The 19,234-nt window shown below is 39.5% G+C and overlaps 1 protein-coding gene across 1 annotated transcript in view; it reads right to left on the bottom strand.

Annotated features, from left to right (window-relative positions):
- IQGAP2 (IQ motif containing GTPase activating protein 2) overlaps positions 1-19,234 on the bottom strand; it is a 278,242-nt gene that overhangs the window by 101,876 nt on the left and 157,132 nt on the right. Inside the window, exons 6-11 of the mRNA XM_029942461.1 lie at positions 11,323-11,390; positions 10,793-10,906; positions 9,933-10,111; positions 8,619-8,706; positions 4,349-4,512; positions 1,036-1,196 (exon numbers count right to left, since the gene is read on the bottom strand). Of these exons, the coding sequence (XP_029798321.1) occupies positions 1,036-1,196; positions 4,349-4,512; positions 8,619-8,706; positions 9,933-10,111; positions 10,793-10,906; positions 11,323-11,390 (774 nt within the window). The remainder of the gene's footprint in view (positions 1-1,035; positions 1,197-4,348; positions 4,513-8,618; positions 8,707-9,932; positions 10,112-10,792; positions 10,907-11,322; positions 11,391-19,234) is intronic.

Raw genomic sequence — 19,234 nt, 5'->3', positions numbered from 1 at the left:
GGTGGCTCATTCAGTTGAGTGATTGACTTTGGCTCAGGTCATGATCTTGTGGTTCGTGGGTTTGGGCCCCACTTCGGGCTTGTGCTGACAGGTTGCTCAGAGCCTGGAACTTGCTTTGGGTTCTGTGTCTCCCTCTCTCTCTGCCACTACCCTGTTCGTGCTCTGTCTCTCTCTGTCACTCAATAATAAAAATAAAAATGTAAAAAAAAAATCTAGAGTCTTTTAAATTGTCTTATACAACTGTACATGATCCAAGAAAATTACTCAGTCTACCTATTTAAGTAGTTCCGGCTGGAATCAGGACCTGAAAAGAACTTTTGTCAAGACCTGTGCAGACATCTCCCCCTAGTGGCTGACAAGAATCTAGGACAGAGAATCACTCCTTTTGACTTGGTCTTTTGTCTTATAGGATCTCTAACGGGCTCCTTATTCTGGCCCCTTAATTTTCTCTCTAGAACACTACTATAGCATTTTATACTATCAAGAGTACTATCTAGTAGCATATTTCAGAAACATGAAATGGAAGATGCTAAACAGATTGTTATGCAATGCCACAACCCACCGTGGTCTCAGGATTCTTTTGGTTTAACAATCAAAGGAATTGGGTTTGAGGTTCAACTGCCCAACTGTGGGTCCATAAATCCAGTTTCAGTTCTCTCATCAGTAAAATAAAAGAATCGGACTGGATCATTATTAAAGTATCTTCCAACTCTTCTCATTCAGTTGTCTCCGAAAGACGCCCAAGGGAAGGTATGTTTTCAATAATTCTTTAATTTTTAGCCTACCCCATAATCTTCGGTAATGACAAAGTCAATCAGTCAAAGACACAACATAATCATTTTTAGACTCTTTGTCCCCCTAAAAGAAAGATTGTACAAAAGGACTCATAGTAGAAGGATTCTCAAAGTAGACCAGCTTTTTAGAAAATGAGTACAGAGATATGGAATTCTTCAGCAAAGAACTTTTCTTTGATTTGCAAGATCTGCCAAACACACATTTCTGCATTAAGAAGAGGTCTGGAAGATGTTCCCTTACCGTTCTACATATGATTCGTCCAGATTATTGAAACCTATTGTCGGGCTTCTGAGCTGATTCTGCACAGACATGAGGTCATTGTTTTCCAAGGCCTGGTTTAGTAAAGCAACAGCAGACAGCATTTCCACTGCAATCACGAGCTCCTCATGGGCCAAGTAGTTCTGTTGAAAAATGTAAGCAATAAAAATTTTCCCAAATTACATACCTCATGTGTGTGATGAGGTTTTAAAATGCATTTTTTTTTTTTTTTAGTAGTTTCCATGTTCATCACAGAGTCCAACGCGAGGCTTGAACTTACAACCATGAGAACAAAACCTGAGCTGAGATCAAGAGTTCAACACTTAGGTAACTCAACCGCCCAGGCACCTCTAGAATGCGTATTTCAAAGAACAGTGAAAAATTAAAGATTTTGAGAACCCTGGAGAAAGAGGGCTCATTGGCTACCTATTTGTCATCGGCTGTAAAGAATAGGTGAAAGACTTCTGTATTGTCCTTTGGGGACAGAGTTAATGGCAATCAGTGGTTAGGATTCCACAAACATCTGCATTCCTCTACATGATTCCCTCCAGTTATATTAGCTGCTTAGAATCCCAGACTTACAAATAATTAAGAGAAGGATTAGACAATGCTGGCACGGTCTTAGGGTATGAGGGTCAGATTTTAGAGAACGGTTTTCAGTTTAAATTAAGAGTAAGGAAGAGAGGGGAGAATGTCACCTATAACCCCAGAAAAGTAAACCAAAATTGTTAAGCCAAGAATATTGATTCTAGTTCCAGAAATGTTAGTCTGAGTCACTTTTTAGTAACTGGGTAGAGATTTTAAAATGTACTATGAGGTCTGAATATTTGAAGGAATGTGAAGTAAATCTTTTGTAAAGGTAAGTAGGATTTATAATTCTGGATTTGGCTTATTTTAAGAACAAAATAAACATCTCATAGTAGGTAGACTTGTGATGTGCATAGCATGAAGGGTAAACTTCTCAAGTCACTAACTCGCACACTTGAAATTAACATAGGATTGTGTACCAACTATACCCAAAGAACAGGCACCTAAGTGGCTCAGTCAGTTGAATGACTCCCAAGTTCAGGTCATTATCTCATGATTCCTGAAATGGAGCCCTGCACTGGGCTCTGTGCTGTCAGTGTGGAGCCTGCTTGGGATATTCTCTCGTTCTCTCTCTGTGTCCCTCCCTTTCTCACGCTCTCTCTCTCTCTCTCTCTCTCTCTCAAAATAAATAGATAAATCTAAAAACACTATACTCAGCTAAATTAATTTAAAAAAATACCCATCTTACACTTTAAATGTTCCCCCTTAAATGTTCTCTTTGATTTAGCCATTTTATGCTGACTTGGCCCAACTTCAAAAGGGTTATTTCTTCCATCACAGTGAAGAACAGAGAGGGGGTATAAAATGAATTTAAAAAAAAACCTGATAACTATATTTACATTTAGGACATTTTCTGCATTTAACATATACAATGTGATATTTATATTAAATGCATTATAGCATTCTGGATCTCCACTGGTATCTCACAGCAATGGATTTTAGAATAACAAAAGCATAATTTTATCTTCCAAAGCAAACAGCAGAAGGAGGTATTATAGGGAGCATGTAAGCAGAGTTTATCCAAACTTCCTACATGAAATACACGTTTAACACATAAGGAAGGTCAAAAATTACAAGCAAAAGAGCAGAATGAAATCATTTGAGATCCACCTCCTCTACCCTTTCCAGTGAATTGTCCACAAATATCTAACGTGGTATACAGCAGCAAGGACAAGAAAAATAAAGAAGAAGTGGGGCTGGAAGACCACAGGCTGACCAACGACCCGTTAGGGGGGATGACGAGGCTGGAGTGAAAGTGCCTTGGGCGTCGAAGCGGCTGGCATGGGAGACCTATTAATGAAAGAACTTAAGTGCAATTTTAAGAAGACATGCTATTTTTCTTTTATTATAAAACAGGATCTTTCTTTTCAGAAAGTTAGAAGTCTTGATAAGTAAGAGTAAGGAAACAAATCCTTCCATCCAAGTCCTTTTATTTTTAATTCATGCAAACATTTACAGAAGTTTTTTGTTTTTAGCAAAACCTGTTTTTATTTGTATTACCAAAAACCCTCTGGACAACGATGTAGGTTTTTAATGCCGTTTTTTCCACTTGATTTAGTGTGTGCAACCTGTTGTGAGGCATGTGGTTTGTTCCTTGCTTCTATGATAAACCACACTGTGAAATATCCCTGCGAATACAACTTTTTGATTCATATTCTTCAGGCTCTTTTACTAGCAGTGTAACTGGCAGGAGAATGGGTAATAGACTTGCATCCACACTGCTGAGATCATTCTCCAGAAAGGGTGCACCGTTCATCCTCCCACCAGCTGTGAAGATGCCTCCTGCCCCAAATTTATGCCTACACTATGTTAGGTCTCTCCACGTGCTACCGATCTCATTTCTCAAAATAACTGTATTTTGTTTTAATTTACATTTGGTTCCGATTATTCCTTGCTTTGTGAATTGGCTGCTCAGGCTCTCAGCCTCCCCTCCTCCCTTTTTTCCGGTGGAACAGTGCTGTTTCTGATTTTTAAGATCCAGCATTCTTTTATGTTTCCTTAGAACTTTAATTTTTTAAGTTCCTTTTTACATTCAATTTTTTATATTGGAAATTTATTCTGATATGTAGTGTGAGGGCATGATTTCTTTCCCAAATGGTTAAACGCTTGGAAGGATTTCATTCCTTTCCCCACCTTTTTGAAGTACTAGTGTTCTCATATACTTAATTCTTGGCTCTGCTTCCAGTAATTTTTATTCTGTTCCATCGTTTGGGTTAATCCTGTACTAGAACACATGGTTTTAATTACTGTAACCTTACATAGTACTGTTTAAGATCACTAGCATATTAAGCAGCATGAAACTTACAAAATTAAAGCCATGGTGGTAATGTTCTTGGATACAGATTTCTAGAAGTGCACATTCACAGCTAATTATTCTATTTCAAAAAACATGACATATTTAAAAAAAAGTTTTCAGTATAGTTAAAAAATTATCCAAGGAGTTTCAAAAACCAGAGAATAAGAACAACTTCTTTTCAACATGTATTTGTGTAGAGCCCTGCTTGCATTTCTAACTATGCAGATTCTTTAGAGATAAAAAGCAGGATTTAAAGAGGAACACAGCCATGAACTTGGCTGAGGGAGGCCAATGGGACTGGGGTTGGTACAAGTTGAAGACTCTATGTCCCATTCACCTTTCCTAAACTGCCTTCCTCACGGCTGTAACTCAGAATTCACATCTTTGTAACTGGAGTGTCCTCGGACTTACCATGGCGTTCTGTTTCTGGAGGTTGAAGAGTTCGTTCTGATACATCAGAGCAGCAAAGGGATAAACAGCAGGCAGCTGGGCCTCCGGTCTCTTCAAGGCAAGCAGCGTATTCTCAGGGTCGCCTTCCCGAATGACAGCATTGATGTGGTTCACTGCAGCCAGCCCTGCGCAGGGGTTGGGAAGGGGGTGTCACATTCCATCAGAACGCTGCTTTTTCTACTGCTTTCCCTGCTGACCGAACCAGCCCATCTCTCCAAAGATTAGAACCCAAGCCATCCCTTGCCATGAACTCTGAAAAGCTGCAGATGGAGGCCAGGTGGAGCCTTGGAAATAGTAGCTGAGTACCTGCAAGTCACTCCAGTCCTTGGAGATGGTCCCTACAAAGACTTCAGCAAAGACAGAGCTGGAGCTAGGAGGTCAGACTGCCCTACTGAGTCTTACCCTTCAGGATCAGCTCTGGTCTCACTTCTTCCACTAGGGCTTCAGGGTGCTCCAGGCCCTGAAGAGGTCACCCCTTGGGGAGCCCCACGGTATTTAGAGATGGACCATATGGATCCCACAGGCTTTGTTCTTGAACGCTCCTTGTGTATCAGTATTGCCTTTGCAAGGAGACTGAAGCTACGTGAACACGAGAAGCCAGCCTCGCCGTGCCGCCGCACCACGGACCGGCAACCGGGCCAGCACTGGAGAGAGTGCTGCCTGAGAGGTGTCGGTATTCACGCTCAGTACATTCTCCCTCCATTCCTGTGTTCTGTGAAGTGTGGCTTTAAGAAAAAAATCATTTCACGTGTGTGTGTTTAATATTACAATCTGGGGCACCTGGGTGGCTCAGTCAGTTACGTGTCTGAGTCTTGGTTTTGACTCAGGTCATCGTCTCACAGTTTTGTGAGTTTGAGCCGAGTTGAGCTTCCTGTGCGGATGGTGCAGAGCCGGCTTGGGATTCTCTCTCTCCTTCTCTCTCTCTCTCCCTGCCTCCCCGACTAGTGCTTTTTTCTCTCTCTCTTTCTCCCTCCCTTTCCTCCCCCCACTCTTTACCCTCCCACCCACACTTTCTCAAATAAACTTAATTTAAAAATATTATAACCAAAATTCATACAATTAATTAATTGTGCCAATATCCCTTAACCTTAAAAAAACAAAACCCAAAACCCCAATCACAGAAATGCCTCGGTTTACATGGTCTGACCTGATCATAAGCTCTGTGAGATCAACACCAGTTGCAGTGTTCAGCTTATAAAGACCTGAATTGAGAGACCAATCTGAGGAGCCTCAAACAGTAGATTCATCATCATTTTCAGAAAAACGAAACAGAATTGCTGACCAACTGGAAGAATGAGCGATTGACCCTGCCGCCAGGTAACTGCAAACTGGACAGAACCAGCAGCATTTTACCCTATAAAGTAAGTCTCAGGGGAAAAGGGATCATACAGACTCACAGACTTCTAGAGCTTTTCATGGTGTAATCTGTCTCCCTACTGCGTGACTAGATTAAAGCTAAGATTACTCTAACCCTTTTAGCAGATGACAGTCTACCTTCTGTAAGTCATTCGCCAGGAGCTACCCTCCATAACCTTTCTCCTGAGACACATCATTCAATAGCAGGAAATACAGCTAATGTGATTTTCTTTGTTACACCCCTCCAAAACTTACACTTATTCTAAAGGACTCTAAGAACCCAAACATGTTTTTATATTCTAAGAATTGGTACGTCCAACAAAGAAATCCCAGAAAGAAAGGTCAGTGGACATGTGTGGCATTTGCTCTCATATGAAAGTCACCCAAAGCCTCCCAGCTATGTCTCTCATTATTTTGGAGAGAATTCTACTTCCCCTCTGGAAACTCTATTATGTGAGTTTGCACCACTGGGATGGTAAAACAGTACCAGAAAATCATATCCTTACGACACTCTTTAAGAACCACTTCTCCTAAAATAAATAAACTTATGCACTCCTTTTACATGCATTTAACAAAATTTCTGGCCCTGATCTTAACAGAATATGTGCTGTAACGAACGGAATGCATATGCCAAACCCCAAAGTTAAATGATGGCAGTTCAAAAAAGCTGATGCCTCTGGCAATAGATCTGATGCCGTTACCATCAAAGCGGTCACTTACATCACCTCCCTGGCTGTTATGAATGTAGACACCTTAACATTTTAGTGTCATAACCTACCTGGTTGAGAAAAGGCTTGTCAAGTAGCTGTATTCACTTGTTGTAAAGCATACAGTTGTCTTATTGTCGTGTCCCTGACTAAAGTATGTTCTAGTGGGGTTTTCAAGGCTGTTCTTAGTTCTATTTGACTATAAATTTTCAGATGGGGGAGAGAGATAAGAAAGAAAATAAAAAACAAAACCTCAGAATCATCATGTTCTATGCATTGGAAGCCAGCAAACATTGCAATGCCCTTCACGATTTAAGCTGGTTATGCATCAGTGCAAATCATCGCATGTTTTTTTGTTTTTGTTTTTTTTTTTTTTGAAAATGGGAAAGCACGTATAGCCATTGTGGCATGAAGTCTGTGGTCAGGAAATTATGCCATTAAGTATGAAAACATTTATAGAAGCTATTGTATTTTAAAAAAGAAGTCGAAAAAGAAAAGAAAAAAGAAACCTGTTTTCAAACTAAAGGATGGCAAAAGGCTATGAAATCATCTCCTTACTACATTGATGGACCTCAGCTGTCTTGCTGGCAATGTAATTTCTTTCTGTAATTCATTTCTGTCTAGCATAATGAAATTCTCAGCTTTCAAACTGAGCAGAAAGAGAAACTTAAAACTGTGTTTTGTGTATCATCACCAATATGTTCAAAATTAAATAAGAATAAATGAAGAATGCGCACTCCCTAATGGTAAGGTGTTCCCTTAAAAATAAAGGGACCCTGGAGCTGTCAGTAATTTTGTGTGAAGGGAATTCTCAAACCCACTCGGTTGTTAGCAGCTAGATATTTACATCAACTTTCTCTGGGCCTCCTTGATAACTGTTTGAACCCTTTGGATATGTCTCTACCAGCAACGTGGGGCAAACTTTCAGGGGAAAAACCTATAGTTTCTTTGAAAGTGTTAAGAGCAATAAAGAGCATTGAAAGGTCATCTAGGAAGTTAAGTCAAGGACAGAGTTTAGGACGGTTGTAATTACTGGACACTCCCAAGTTTAAATTTGGCAGATGGTTCACAGACTTTATCAAATGGGCTTGATGGTCTTTCATGTATTGGTGTTGTGTGTGTATGTATGTATATATGTGTGTATATATATATAGGCTTTTTGGGTGGCACCAGGGGAAATAAATGTCAAGTAGAATTCCTTACTCCCTCAAGTAAAACCAATTAAAAAAATTATTCAGTTTTGAAAGAGAGAAGGAAAGAAAGAGCCAGCGGGAATACGAGTGAGTGTAGTAAGCAGGAAAGGGGCAGAGAGAGAGGGAGACACAGCATCTGAAACAGGTTCCAGGCTCTAAGATGTTAGCACAGAGCCTGATGCAGGATCTGAACCCACAAACTGTGAGATCATGACCTGAGCTGTAGTCGGACGCTTAGCCCACTGAGCCTCTCAGGTGCCCCATAAAACCAATTTTAGTTAGAGAGGGGGAAAAAGGCCAATAAAAAGATTAGTCTCTCTGAACTTGCATATGATCATTTTAACTACCTGAGTTTTCTGCTTTTTTACTGTCATACAACTGAACTTGCTATGAAGAGAAACTGCACTGAGACTCCACAGTGATTGAGGGACATGGGATTCAAACCCGCCACCGTGCAACTTCACTGGCCCATCCAGTCTCATTCACTTGGCAGAAAGGTGCACAAGCTGTAAGGAAACAATTCTTACCAACAGCAAACCAATGACTAGACAATAATAAAGAGCAGAGGTGTCAACAATACCTTTTACCATTCCAGTCAAACACTGTCACAAAGTCATGGGCAAGAAATGACAATCTTTAAGTCATAATCTTAAAGTCAACAGCCTTCATTATGAGCCCAACTAAGAGGTTCAAAATGTGACATACACTCTACCTATGCTGAAATGGGAAGGCAGAACTAAAGCTTTGAGGTACTTTGAGATACTCTGCATGGACTTGGGGGGCAAGACTACCCCCAAAATTCCATGGGATGCTGACAGATGACGTACCGTAATTTAGAGCAACGCTGACATTTAGTGGAGTTTTCACCACACGAGGCAGTTTTACAAGGACACAAATGGAGACTTTTGGTGCAATTCTGACCAGGAAACTTAGTATGTTATGGCAGTATCCATTTCCTCCATGGACGTTACTTACTGTTGACTTTATTGACGTTGCCTTGGATTTCTGCTTGTGTCAGCAGCTCCTCATAGGCATCTCTTTCCTCTTCGGAAATACAGTTATTCTACAAAACAAAGTCTTTACTGATTCCTGAGGTTAAATAAAAGGTTTCCAACCTTGATATTCAAAAGCCAAATGACACGAGTGAGAAAAATGGTTTACTTAGATTCATTTGAATTCAGAATAAGCACCAAAGAGTGCTTGCTCTGTGCAAGACACCAGGGTTACGCCTGGCAAGGATGACAAAGATAAATGACAGCCCTAGTGACTCTCTGAAAGGGTCTAATTGTTAACTGTGGAAAACATGAGGTTGGATCTCTTGATATTGCCATTTTTTTTTGGTAGACTGAAGTCACTGGAATATTGGCAGTTTCATTGCATTCAGTCTAGTAAAATCAACACCATAAATAATGAATATAAGTAGAACAGAGCAGACTCTGTAGAATTACATACTTAGCTGGAAAGAACACTCGAACAAGACAACAACTGAGGAGGGCCTGGAGGAACTGGGCAAAGAGGAAAGCAGGGTGGAAACTATAGAATTTGGTCACACAGGCAAGGCAGTTTGGCAAGTTGGGCTATAGCACAGGGTTAGCCAGAAAGATGGGGGGTTGGCTGGGTATCCTGGAGGCTTTTTTTTAAAAAAAATATTTACTTATTTTGAGAAAGTGTGTGTGTGCAAGAGAGAAGGGGAGGGAGGGAGGGAGGGAGGGATGGACGGAGGGAGATCGTTACCCTCTACTCATGAGTCTAAAGGTATCTGGGCTACGACAAGGTCTGCAGGTGACGCGTCGGGATGGAAGATGTTTAGCTACTACAGCTATATGTCCCAGGTAAGGAGTAAAAGTTTATGACATGGCCCTCAGTCCTCGCAACTTGTAAGAATTGTCTTAAAAGGAAACCTCATTTTTTAAATGTAGTGCATAGTCTTCTCTTACTCTTCCATTTCACCAAAACCAACTGCCTATGGCCATAGAGACCACAACCAATTGATTTAAAAATATCACTTATTAAAAAATTTATAGTTTATTGTCAAGTTGGTTTCCATAAGTGCTCTCCTCCATGACCATCACCCCCTTTCCCTTATCCCCTTCGTCTTCAGCCCTCAGTTTGTTCTCAGTATTCAGGAGTCTCTCATGATTTGCCTCCCTCCCTCCCTCTTCCCACAGTTAGTTCCTGTTAGAACTATGAGTGAAAAACATACGGTATCTGTCCTTCTCCGCCTGACTTATTTCACTTTTAACGATAAGGCTTTTTCAAACTAGCTGCTCATCGAATCTAATTAAATACCTTCAGTCTTGCATTTTCCTCTTTTCTCTTTTTGGCTTCCCAGAGTTCCTTCTGATATTCCTCGGCAAGGGTGTCATCTATTAAAGTTAAAACTGCATTTGGGTTTCTTAGCGTTTTAACGGTTTGTTCTGCTAGTCTTTTTTCAATAGCTTCATTAATAGCTATAACTGCAGCATGTACTGAAAAGAAAAAAAATATTTTTATCAGCAAAAGTCAACATGGACCGCTGCACTGACTCTGCATCATGTAAGCAGTTTTCTTTTCTTTTACTTTTCTTTTGCTTTCTTCTCTGGCTTCTAGTAAAAAGGGCAAAAGAAGAGACCCTGGACACTTCACAGAGAACCCTCCCGATGACCTCTCCACCTGCCCATCTATCTTGGGTCCTATCTCTGCATCCGCCATGTAATCTGTATTCATTTACTCAACCTGCCCTGAATGGCTGAAATGAACCACATACTGTGTCAACCACTAGGGATTTGAAGCATCAGAGGGACACTTTTAAAAAGTACCAGGCTGTTTCCAAATGATAGCTGTAATTTAACTTGCAACATTAAAAGACAATGTAGCAAAGTACTCTAACACTAAAATCTGAGGACATAGAAAGAAAAGAAATATTTCAAAGAATAAAGATATTTCTGAAACCTTTTAATTCATACTACATAAGCAGACGTTTAAAGACTGAATCAATCACATGGTTATATTCTCATATGCTCAACGTAACCATCTACAACACATATAATAAAAACTTCAAAAGGGGGCTGTAAATATTTTCTAAATATTCATTTCTTGTCACCAAAATCAGCAAATGAAGTATAGATCAATCTCACGTCAATAGCAAGTTCTGATTTCAAGGGACTCACAAGCAGCTTCGTCCACTGACAGCTCATTAGCCAGAATACCACCTATTTTGCTGAAAGATGGCATTTGTATTCCGTATTTCTCAAGTTCCTTTCTCATATTACTAATTTCCTCCTCTGCAAAAGAGCGACAACAAACAATATCAAGACAGAAGGCAGAAGTATATTCATATCAAGAAATGTCTTCAGGCCCAAGGTCTCTCTCCCCAAAATGCAAGGCTTATTTTTCTCAACAAAGAAAATTAAAAATGTCATGCCATTATTTAAAAACAAAAAGAAAGGGAAAAAATGTCTTTATCAAGAAGGTAGGACATTTCTGAACAAGAACCATAGGAAGCAGTCAACCTCACTTCCACGTTTCAAAGATGTGGGGAAAAGCAGAACTAGTTGTAGACAAGCAAGGTAATAACGTTTTTCTCCTCTGATCAATATAGAAGGAAAAAGGGATTCGATGACGTTGAAAGGAAAAAAAAGTATCGATACATTTTCTTAGTAAACAATCATGTAAAAATTGTAAAGATAAAGAAGAGTACCTGTGAAATCAACTTTGCCCAACAAGTCCTGGATCTGGGGTGCGATCCCTAGTTTGAACAGGTATAAACTGGAAAACAGAACATAAAATTATGAGAAACTTCATCATAAATCTTAGAGTTAAGAATTACTTTAATCTTTAAAAAACTTTAAAAAATATTTATTTATTTTGATAAAGAGAAACAGTATGAGTGGGGGAGGGGCAAAGAGAGAGGGAGACACAAAATCTAAAGCAGGCCACAGTATTCTAGCTACAGAGCCTGATGCAGGACTCAAACTCATGAACTGGGAGATCATGACCTGAGCCGAAGTCGGATGCTTAAATGACTGAGCCACCAAGGCGCCCCCAAAATTACTTCCATCTTAAGGACTTCGTTAGTTGAGAAACACCTAATGATCTCATCTAATTCATTCATTTTATAGATGGGGAAACTGAGGTAACATAGTCCCAAAGCCCAATGGCATTTCTGTAGGATCAACTAACTCTCTACCAGTCATTTGTAGGGAGAATAAGAAACACGATTAATACAAAATAACAGGAAATAAACCCAGTAAACATTTCCTTGGACATTCCTTGTAGGATTTTTATTTTGTTGAAAGCATGGCTCAAAATTTAATTTCTTTTTCAGTATTCCTTTAAGTAACATTTAAGGATATATTTGTTCTATACTTTCTCTAACAAATAAATAACGTAGCAAGACTCTCAGCAGGTGGGGAGACATTAGTGATAAACCACGATATGGGCATACTAAGTGGAAGATGGAGAATAAACTGTGGGCATATGTGTGTGCATATTTAAACCCCTTAAGAAGTAAGGATGGCACCCACTAACCTCCCCAAAACTGGACAAAAGTTGCCGAGGGCCAGCATCTAAATTTTGCCAGACATGAAAATACATGGTTATATGCCTTTTTCCACTTAATCACTGAGCCAGAGTTTCTGTTCCATATTGATTCTAACCTTCTCTGCCCCAAAGACTAATTGTATGAGTCAATTAAAAAAATCTGTATTCACTTTATTATCAATTATGATAGGTTTGTCATTTATGAGATTTTAACTAGAAGTTAGAAATGACATAATAACATAAGAAAATGAACTGAAAATGACTTTTTGAAATATTTCAAGATTATCACTTCAGATACTGATGTGAGATGTACCTGAGTTGATTATAAAATACATAAAATTTTATTAAAGGAGTTCAAGATCAAGCCTTTTTAGATGGTATTAAGACAAACTCTTAAAGTGTATGATTATTCAATTTAAGGAGTATGCATTTAAATCTTCATTGGTCATTTCTTTTTTTCTATCTTTTTTAATGTTTATTTTGTGAGACAGCACACGTGCACAAGCACAAGTGGAGGAGGGGCAGAGAGTCAGGCACGGGGATCCAAAGCGGGCTCAGCACTGATAGCAGCAAGCCTGATGTGGGGCTCAAGCTCTGCACTCACGAACCATGAGACCATGACCTAAGCCAAGCTGGATACTCAACTGACTGAGCCATCTGGGTACGCTTTTTGGTTATTTATGTATAAAACAGTCTTTAAAAAAAATAACACATAGTCAACGTCAAAAATAAGTGATTCATGGTTAAAAAAAATTATACTGAAAAACACCATCCAAAGTTAAACACTGAATATTTTGACATTAACTCTTTTAATGCTGTTTCTGGAAATATCTATTCCATAAACTCACATGGTATTAATATAAATATACTGTATTTTTACCTCTCCAACTGCTGAGCATTTAGATGGTCACAGTCACCATTACAAATAATGCTGCAGGAGGGGCACCTGGGTGACCCAATCGTTAAGCATCCGACTTTGGCTCGGGGCATGATCACGTGGTTCGTGGGTTCGAGTCCCATATATGGCTCTGTGCTGACAGCTCAGAGTCTGGAGCCTGACTCATATTCTGTGACTCCCTCTCTCTCTTCCCCTCCCCCGCTCACACTGTCTCTCAAAAATAAAATAAAAACATTAAAAAAATTTTTTAAATGCTGCAGGAATCCTATCTATATTCAGACACATCTTTGTGTATGTATTTATTACAATAAATCCCTAAAAAAACTGCAAGGTTGAAAGATACATACAATCAAAGCTTTCAATACATATTGTCAAATTGAGATGATACTCATTCTTTGTGAGTAAATGGTTAACAAAACCCCATTCCCTCTATGAAAGAATCTGGCTTTTTCTTCCATGGTATTCTTTCTTTTTAAATTTAAATCCAAGTTAGTTAACATACAGTATAATGATTTCAAAAATAGAATTTAGGGATTCATCACTTACAGAAGTGCCAATCCCAACAAGTGTCCTCCTTAATGCCCATCACCCCCTTAGCCCATCCCCCCACCCAAAACCCTTCCAGCAACCCTCAGTTTGTTCTCTGTATTTAGGGTTGTTTCCTTCTCTGGTTTTATCTTATTTTTCCTTCCCTTCATCTATGTTCATCTATTATGTTCCTTAATTTCCACATATGAGTGAAATCATATATCTTTCTCTGACCAAATTATTTCACTTAGCATAATATCCTCCAGTTCCATCCATGTTGTCAAAGATGGCAAGATTTCATTCTTTTTGATCACCCATTAATATTCCATTGTGTGTGTGTGTGTGTGTGTGTGTGTGTGTGTGTATACACACACATCTTTATCCATTCATCAGTTGATGGACATGTGGGCTTTTCCCGTAATTTGGCCATTGTTGATACTGCTGTTATAAACACTGGGGACCATGTGCCCCTTTAAATTGGCATTTTTGTAACTTTTGGATAAGTATCAAGTAGTACAATTGCTGGGTCATAGGGTAGTACTATTTTTAATTTTTTGAGGAACTTCCATGCTGTTTGTTTCCCAGAGTGGCTGTACCAGTTTGCATTCCCATAAGCAGTGCAAAGGGGTTCCCCTTTCTCCACATCCTTGCCAACATCTGTTGTTTCCTAAGAAGACTCTAACTTTTAACTTTCTAATTCTGTTCCCCTAGGAACCTGATAACCAAATTAGTAAGCATAATTGCTGAGGAGAAAACACCCCATTGATAAACTGCATCTTGACTTAAAGCAATTATATTAAATTTATTTTTTATTTCAGAGAAAGAGAGCATGAGTGGGGAGAAGGACAGAGGAAGAGAAAGAGAGAATGAATCCGAAGCAAGCTCCATACTTGAGCCCAATATGGGGCTCGATCCCATGACCTTAGGACCATTGGATCTGAGCTGAAATCGGGAGTAGGATGCTCAACAGACTGAGTCACCAGGTGCCCCTTGACCTGAAAGAATATGTTTAGGTGTTCCTGAATTTGGGGACTGCTAACTTGCATACTCCTCGTAGGGAACTGGGAAGCTCACTGGAAGGTGTGAAAATTGATACTGGCTCCTGGGGCCGAGGTCCTATACCAAGGAGGCTCCGGTACCCGCCAAGAGGGGTCTCACTCCCTTACCACCAGCGCTATCACCTAGGGTACGAAAGACAACAGCTTGCAGACGGCTATGTGGTTAACTGTGTGGAGTGTCATGAGGTCTCCCATTGAAGAGCAAGCGCTTGGTGCTGTCGTGCCAGCAGATTGGTTTCTGGGCTTTTCTATCCTTCTGAGCAACTAGTGCCAGATGTGGTTTGTAGCAGTTAAGAGAATGAATTTTTAGCTGAACCTAAGAACTGCTGATGAGTGTAACCTTACTCCACCACCTATCCACAAGAACGCCATTTTCTTTCTTTGCTTATCACCACAGAATACTACCCATGAAAATCTAGCAGATCTGATAGCCAAAAAAGTTACTTAAGTCTGCATTCCCTCTTGTTAGTTGGTGAGGGTCAACAGTTTTTCAAACACATACTGTTCCATGTCCCTCTCTTCCAGGAATGCCCACTAATGAAATTTTGAATTTTAAGTATTTGTTGGGGGAGGAAGTTTACCATTCTTTGGTTCCCCCTTCCCTCAAAACCAGTACCAAAGAACAAAGAACAAATGACATTTTAAACACGGCAATTGTAATTTTACTACTAACTTCCAATATGATATTCGTATCCACAGGTGGGAAACATATTAGACTTTCAACATTCTTCAAAGTAAAACAGGAATTGTGTATTCAGAATTCAAAGCTAGAAAGACAGGATACATTCCTTAAATTCTAGGTCTTTGGAGATTATCAGGGGTAAAAAACTATTTACACAGCCTCTAAGGACTTTATTACCAAACAAGTCATTAGAATTAAAATGAGTCTGCTGACATTTTCAAAACCGTATTATTTTATGAACCACTTCTCAACTCATTATTACATGGGACAAATATTCCTGTTAAAAGGAAGACCATATCATACAGAACAAATGAAATGTCAAAGTCTTCAATTGTTCTTCTGTAGAGACAGGTACTACAAAATTAAACAGAACTAAACAGATAGGTATGGTAAAGCTGCAAAAGAATTCTAGGAAGATAAAATCAAGCCATACATTAAGAAATGATAAAAAAAAATCATTGTATCTCTTCAGTTAGCATCTAATTTGCATTTTCCTCTTCTCTTTTTACAACTAAGTTTTAAAATATACATGAGCTAATTCACAACAAAACTATAAAAATAATTTAGTAGGAGAAACTTTGAAAATGTGACAGTAAAATTTAAGTAGGAGACACCCATAAATGGTTTTCTAAGAACCAATTTTATATCTATAATTAACTGTTTAATGTTCTGGGTTCTTTTTTTTTTTTTTTTTAAGATTTTATCTTTAATCTCCACACCCAACGTAGGGCTAGAACTCACAACTCGAAGATCAAGAGTTGCATGATTCACTGAGTGAGCCAGTCAGGCACCCCTGATAAGTTGTTGTTTTTTTAATGCATAGTCTTTGTATGAATATTCTGCTAAAGTTTTCATATACTTCAGAGTCAACATTCTTCATCAAATCCTAAGCTAACAAATATCTATTATCCTTGATATATTTGCATTTCTATTTCCCCACATATGAATGTTGTGATCACCTAGAATTTTATTTTTTTAAAACAAAATTTATTGTCAAGTTGGCTAACATACAGTGTGCACAGTGTGCTCTTGGTTTTGGGGGGTAGACTCCCATGAGTCATCACTTAGATATAACACCCAGTGCTCATCCCAACACGTGGATCATCTAGAACTTTAGATCCACGCTTTCATTTTCATGTTACACAGCAAAAGTTTAGGTAACTATACATTTTATTAGTTTTTCTAATTTCACCTGTATCCAATTTTCCTGTGTCTTAATTTTATCATTGTTTTTATTCCAGGTGAGCGTAAGTGTTCAGTAAGTACATGTTAAGCAGATAAGTTGAATGAATTATCAATAGCACATAGTTTAATATTTTCATTGGCTCCTTGGATGTTGCTTCTTATTGAATCCAATGCCACTTTCAGAGAGCTGGTTTCCCTCAAAGGTCTGGCACTTCCTGATTTGGGGCTCCGCTAGGGGCTGGAGACTCACCGTTTGCCATTGTTGACCACAGGTTCCCCTGACAGGAGCCAGCCTTAGGCAGACATCACGAGGGTGCCCCATGTCCTTCCTTCTTACATCAGGGCTCCCTGTGCTTTCCTGGGGCCATTCGCCCTCCTGGGGACTGCTGTGCCACACTGCCATCAGCATCTGCACTTGCTGCTGCCCAGAAGGATCAAGAGAGTCCATGGGTCCACATTAAACAGTCCTGGTCTTGGGACTCTCTTTTTCCTGTTTCCTTGGGGAAAGCCCCAGGGCAGCTCCCGGCTCTGCTGCATCCTGTGACTCTTGTTCTGGGTTCTGCTGTCTTCTCAGTCACTCCAGTCCTGTCTGTCTGCTCCGTGGATGGCATTCTATCTTATTACTACTTTAGTAATTTGAGGCCAGTTTTGGAAAGGGACTAGAAAAGTTGTGCTCAATCAGTGACCTTGACAGAATCGTTTTCACATTACTTCGTTTGTTTATCCATTTGTTTAATCACTATGTATGGAGTATCTGCCTCATAAAAAATGTTTTCTCTACCATGCTCTTCCAAAAATAAAGGTGTTGAGGCTTCCACAAAATACAGGTTTGTTGCTAATAGGAACTATAACTACTATACTAAACAAAAGTGCTAATTTTTCCCTGTGGGACTGAAGAAAAAAAATTAGGTGATTCTTTTCAACAATACTTTCTATTTCTCCAGTGTACGCTGGAGTACTGAGTATCAATCTCACAATAAGCAAACATCCTTGTTTAACTAAAAGTTACCACAAGGTGGTGCTGAGATGTTACCTTCTGGATTGAAGAATCTTCGCTTTTGAAGTTACTTCAAATAAGAGATTTTCTCAAATTAGTACAGATCAGTTAGAAATCTCATTTGCATATAGTACATACATTCACCAACAATGTTTAAATGTTAATGCATCTTTTTTACGTGGCTCCAATTTTCAACAGTTATTGCTTCTAATGTTGAACTTTAAATTTTTAGCTCTTTAAAAAACACTACTTTTCACGGTATGGGAGGTTAGTAAAGAATTTCTGCGTGGGAGGCACTTTCATGCGGATTACTCAAAAAGGGCAGTTTCCTCTGTACAGTATCTACTATTCCCATACTGAAATCAACTGGCAAGAGCAGCCCTCTCCTTCCCAAGCATTTAAATTCAAATGAGACCATTCATTACCTGAAGCTTACAGGAAATACAGAGTCTTGATCTTGAAATAATAATAAAAAAAACCCTGCCTGTCCAATATACAAAAACAACCACCACCAGTTTCTTGGAGGTCTTCAACACAACTTTTTAAACACCTTTCATGCCTAACAGTCAACATGAAGGGCTAAGAGAGTTCCAAAGGAAGCCATGGAATTAATGTCACCACAGCTTTGCTTCCCGCAGATAGGAAAGCACGTGGTGTCAAACAGGGAGTCTCTTATTGGACCAAAGGGAAAGCATACTCGTGTTGCTGAGAGAGGCAAGTTTCAGAGAGGCTGCCCCAAGGTAGCGAAAGCCTTGCTGGCCTGTGTGCTCCCATTTGTGCTAATATAATATCAGTTCAAGTACAGGAAGCAATAAAGTAAAAAATATTTTTTATCAGGACTTTTCCTTTCAATATACACATTAACAAGTCCCACAGGGACTGAATTTATTTCAGCTTTTCTGGATCAAATCGTATGCAGCTCGCTTTATGCTGTAGGATATGAGATGAATGACTGTAAGTCAAAGTCTCAGGCTGACCAGGAAGAGACCACGGGACTGGAATCACAGGACCCGGATCTTGGCCACACAGGACTGGCACCATCTGGATGTGTGACTCTGAGCAAGTCACCTACCCCATGCTTTCAGCCCCCTCATCTGTGAAATGAAGCATATGGACTAAAATAACTTCTCAAGGGTTGTCTAGTCGTGAGGTTCCTTGATTTCTCATTTTAAGACTTCCTCAAATTAACAGCTTAGAAGCCTGTGCTTACATTCAAGTTGGATGCTGTTATCAGAATTTTCTTAGGAGTATGGAAATGCGTGACTCCATTCTGTTATGACTGTGCCAGTAACAGCCCAGGATCTGGTGTCACACAGCCTGCCATAGTCTAGTTGTGTGACTTCAGGCTCTCTGGGCCTCAAATGCCTTGGTTATAAAATGGGATTATTAACAGCCTGTACCACACAGGTGTGCTGTGAGGATTAAGTGAGATTGCACCTGTAAAAAATACTTTGAATAGTACTAGGCATCAGTTAAGAGTCCAATTTCAGCTCAGGTCACGTTTGTGAGTTCAAGCCCTGTGTTGGGCCCTGTGCTGACAGCTCAGAGCCTGGAGCCTGCTTCAGATTCTGTCTCCCTCTCGCTCTGCCCCTCCCCTGCTCACACTCAGTCTCTGTCTTTCAAAAATGAATAAACGTTAAAAAAAAAAAAAACTTAATAGTGCCAGGCCCCAAATTTTTTTTTTTATTATGACTACAATCTTTACTAAATACATGTGTCCTT

Source organism: Suricata suricatta, chromosome 6 (assembly GCF_006229205.1).
Source record: "Suricata suricatta isolate VVHF042 chromosome 6, meerkat_22Aug2017_6uvM2_HiC, whole genome shotgun sequence".
Taxonomy (NCBI): domain Eukaryota; kingdom Metazoa; phylum Chordata; class Mammalia; order Carnivora; family Herpestidae; genus Suricata; species Suricata suricatta.
This window is presented reverse-complemented; position numbering and strand designations above follow the sequence as displayed.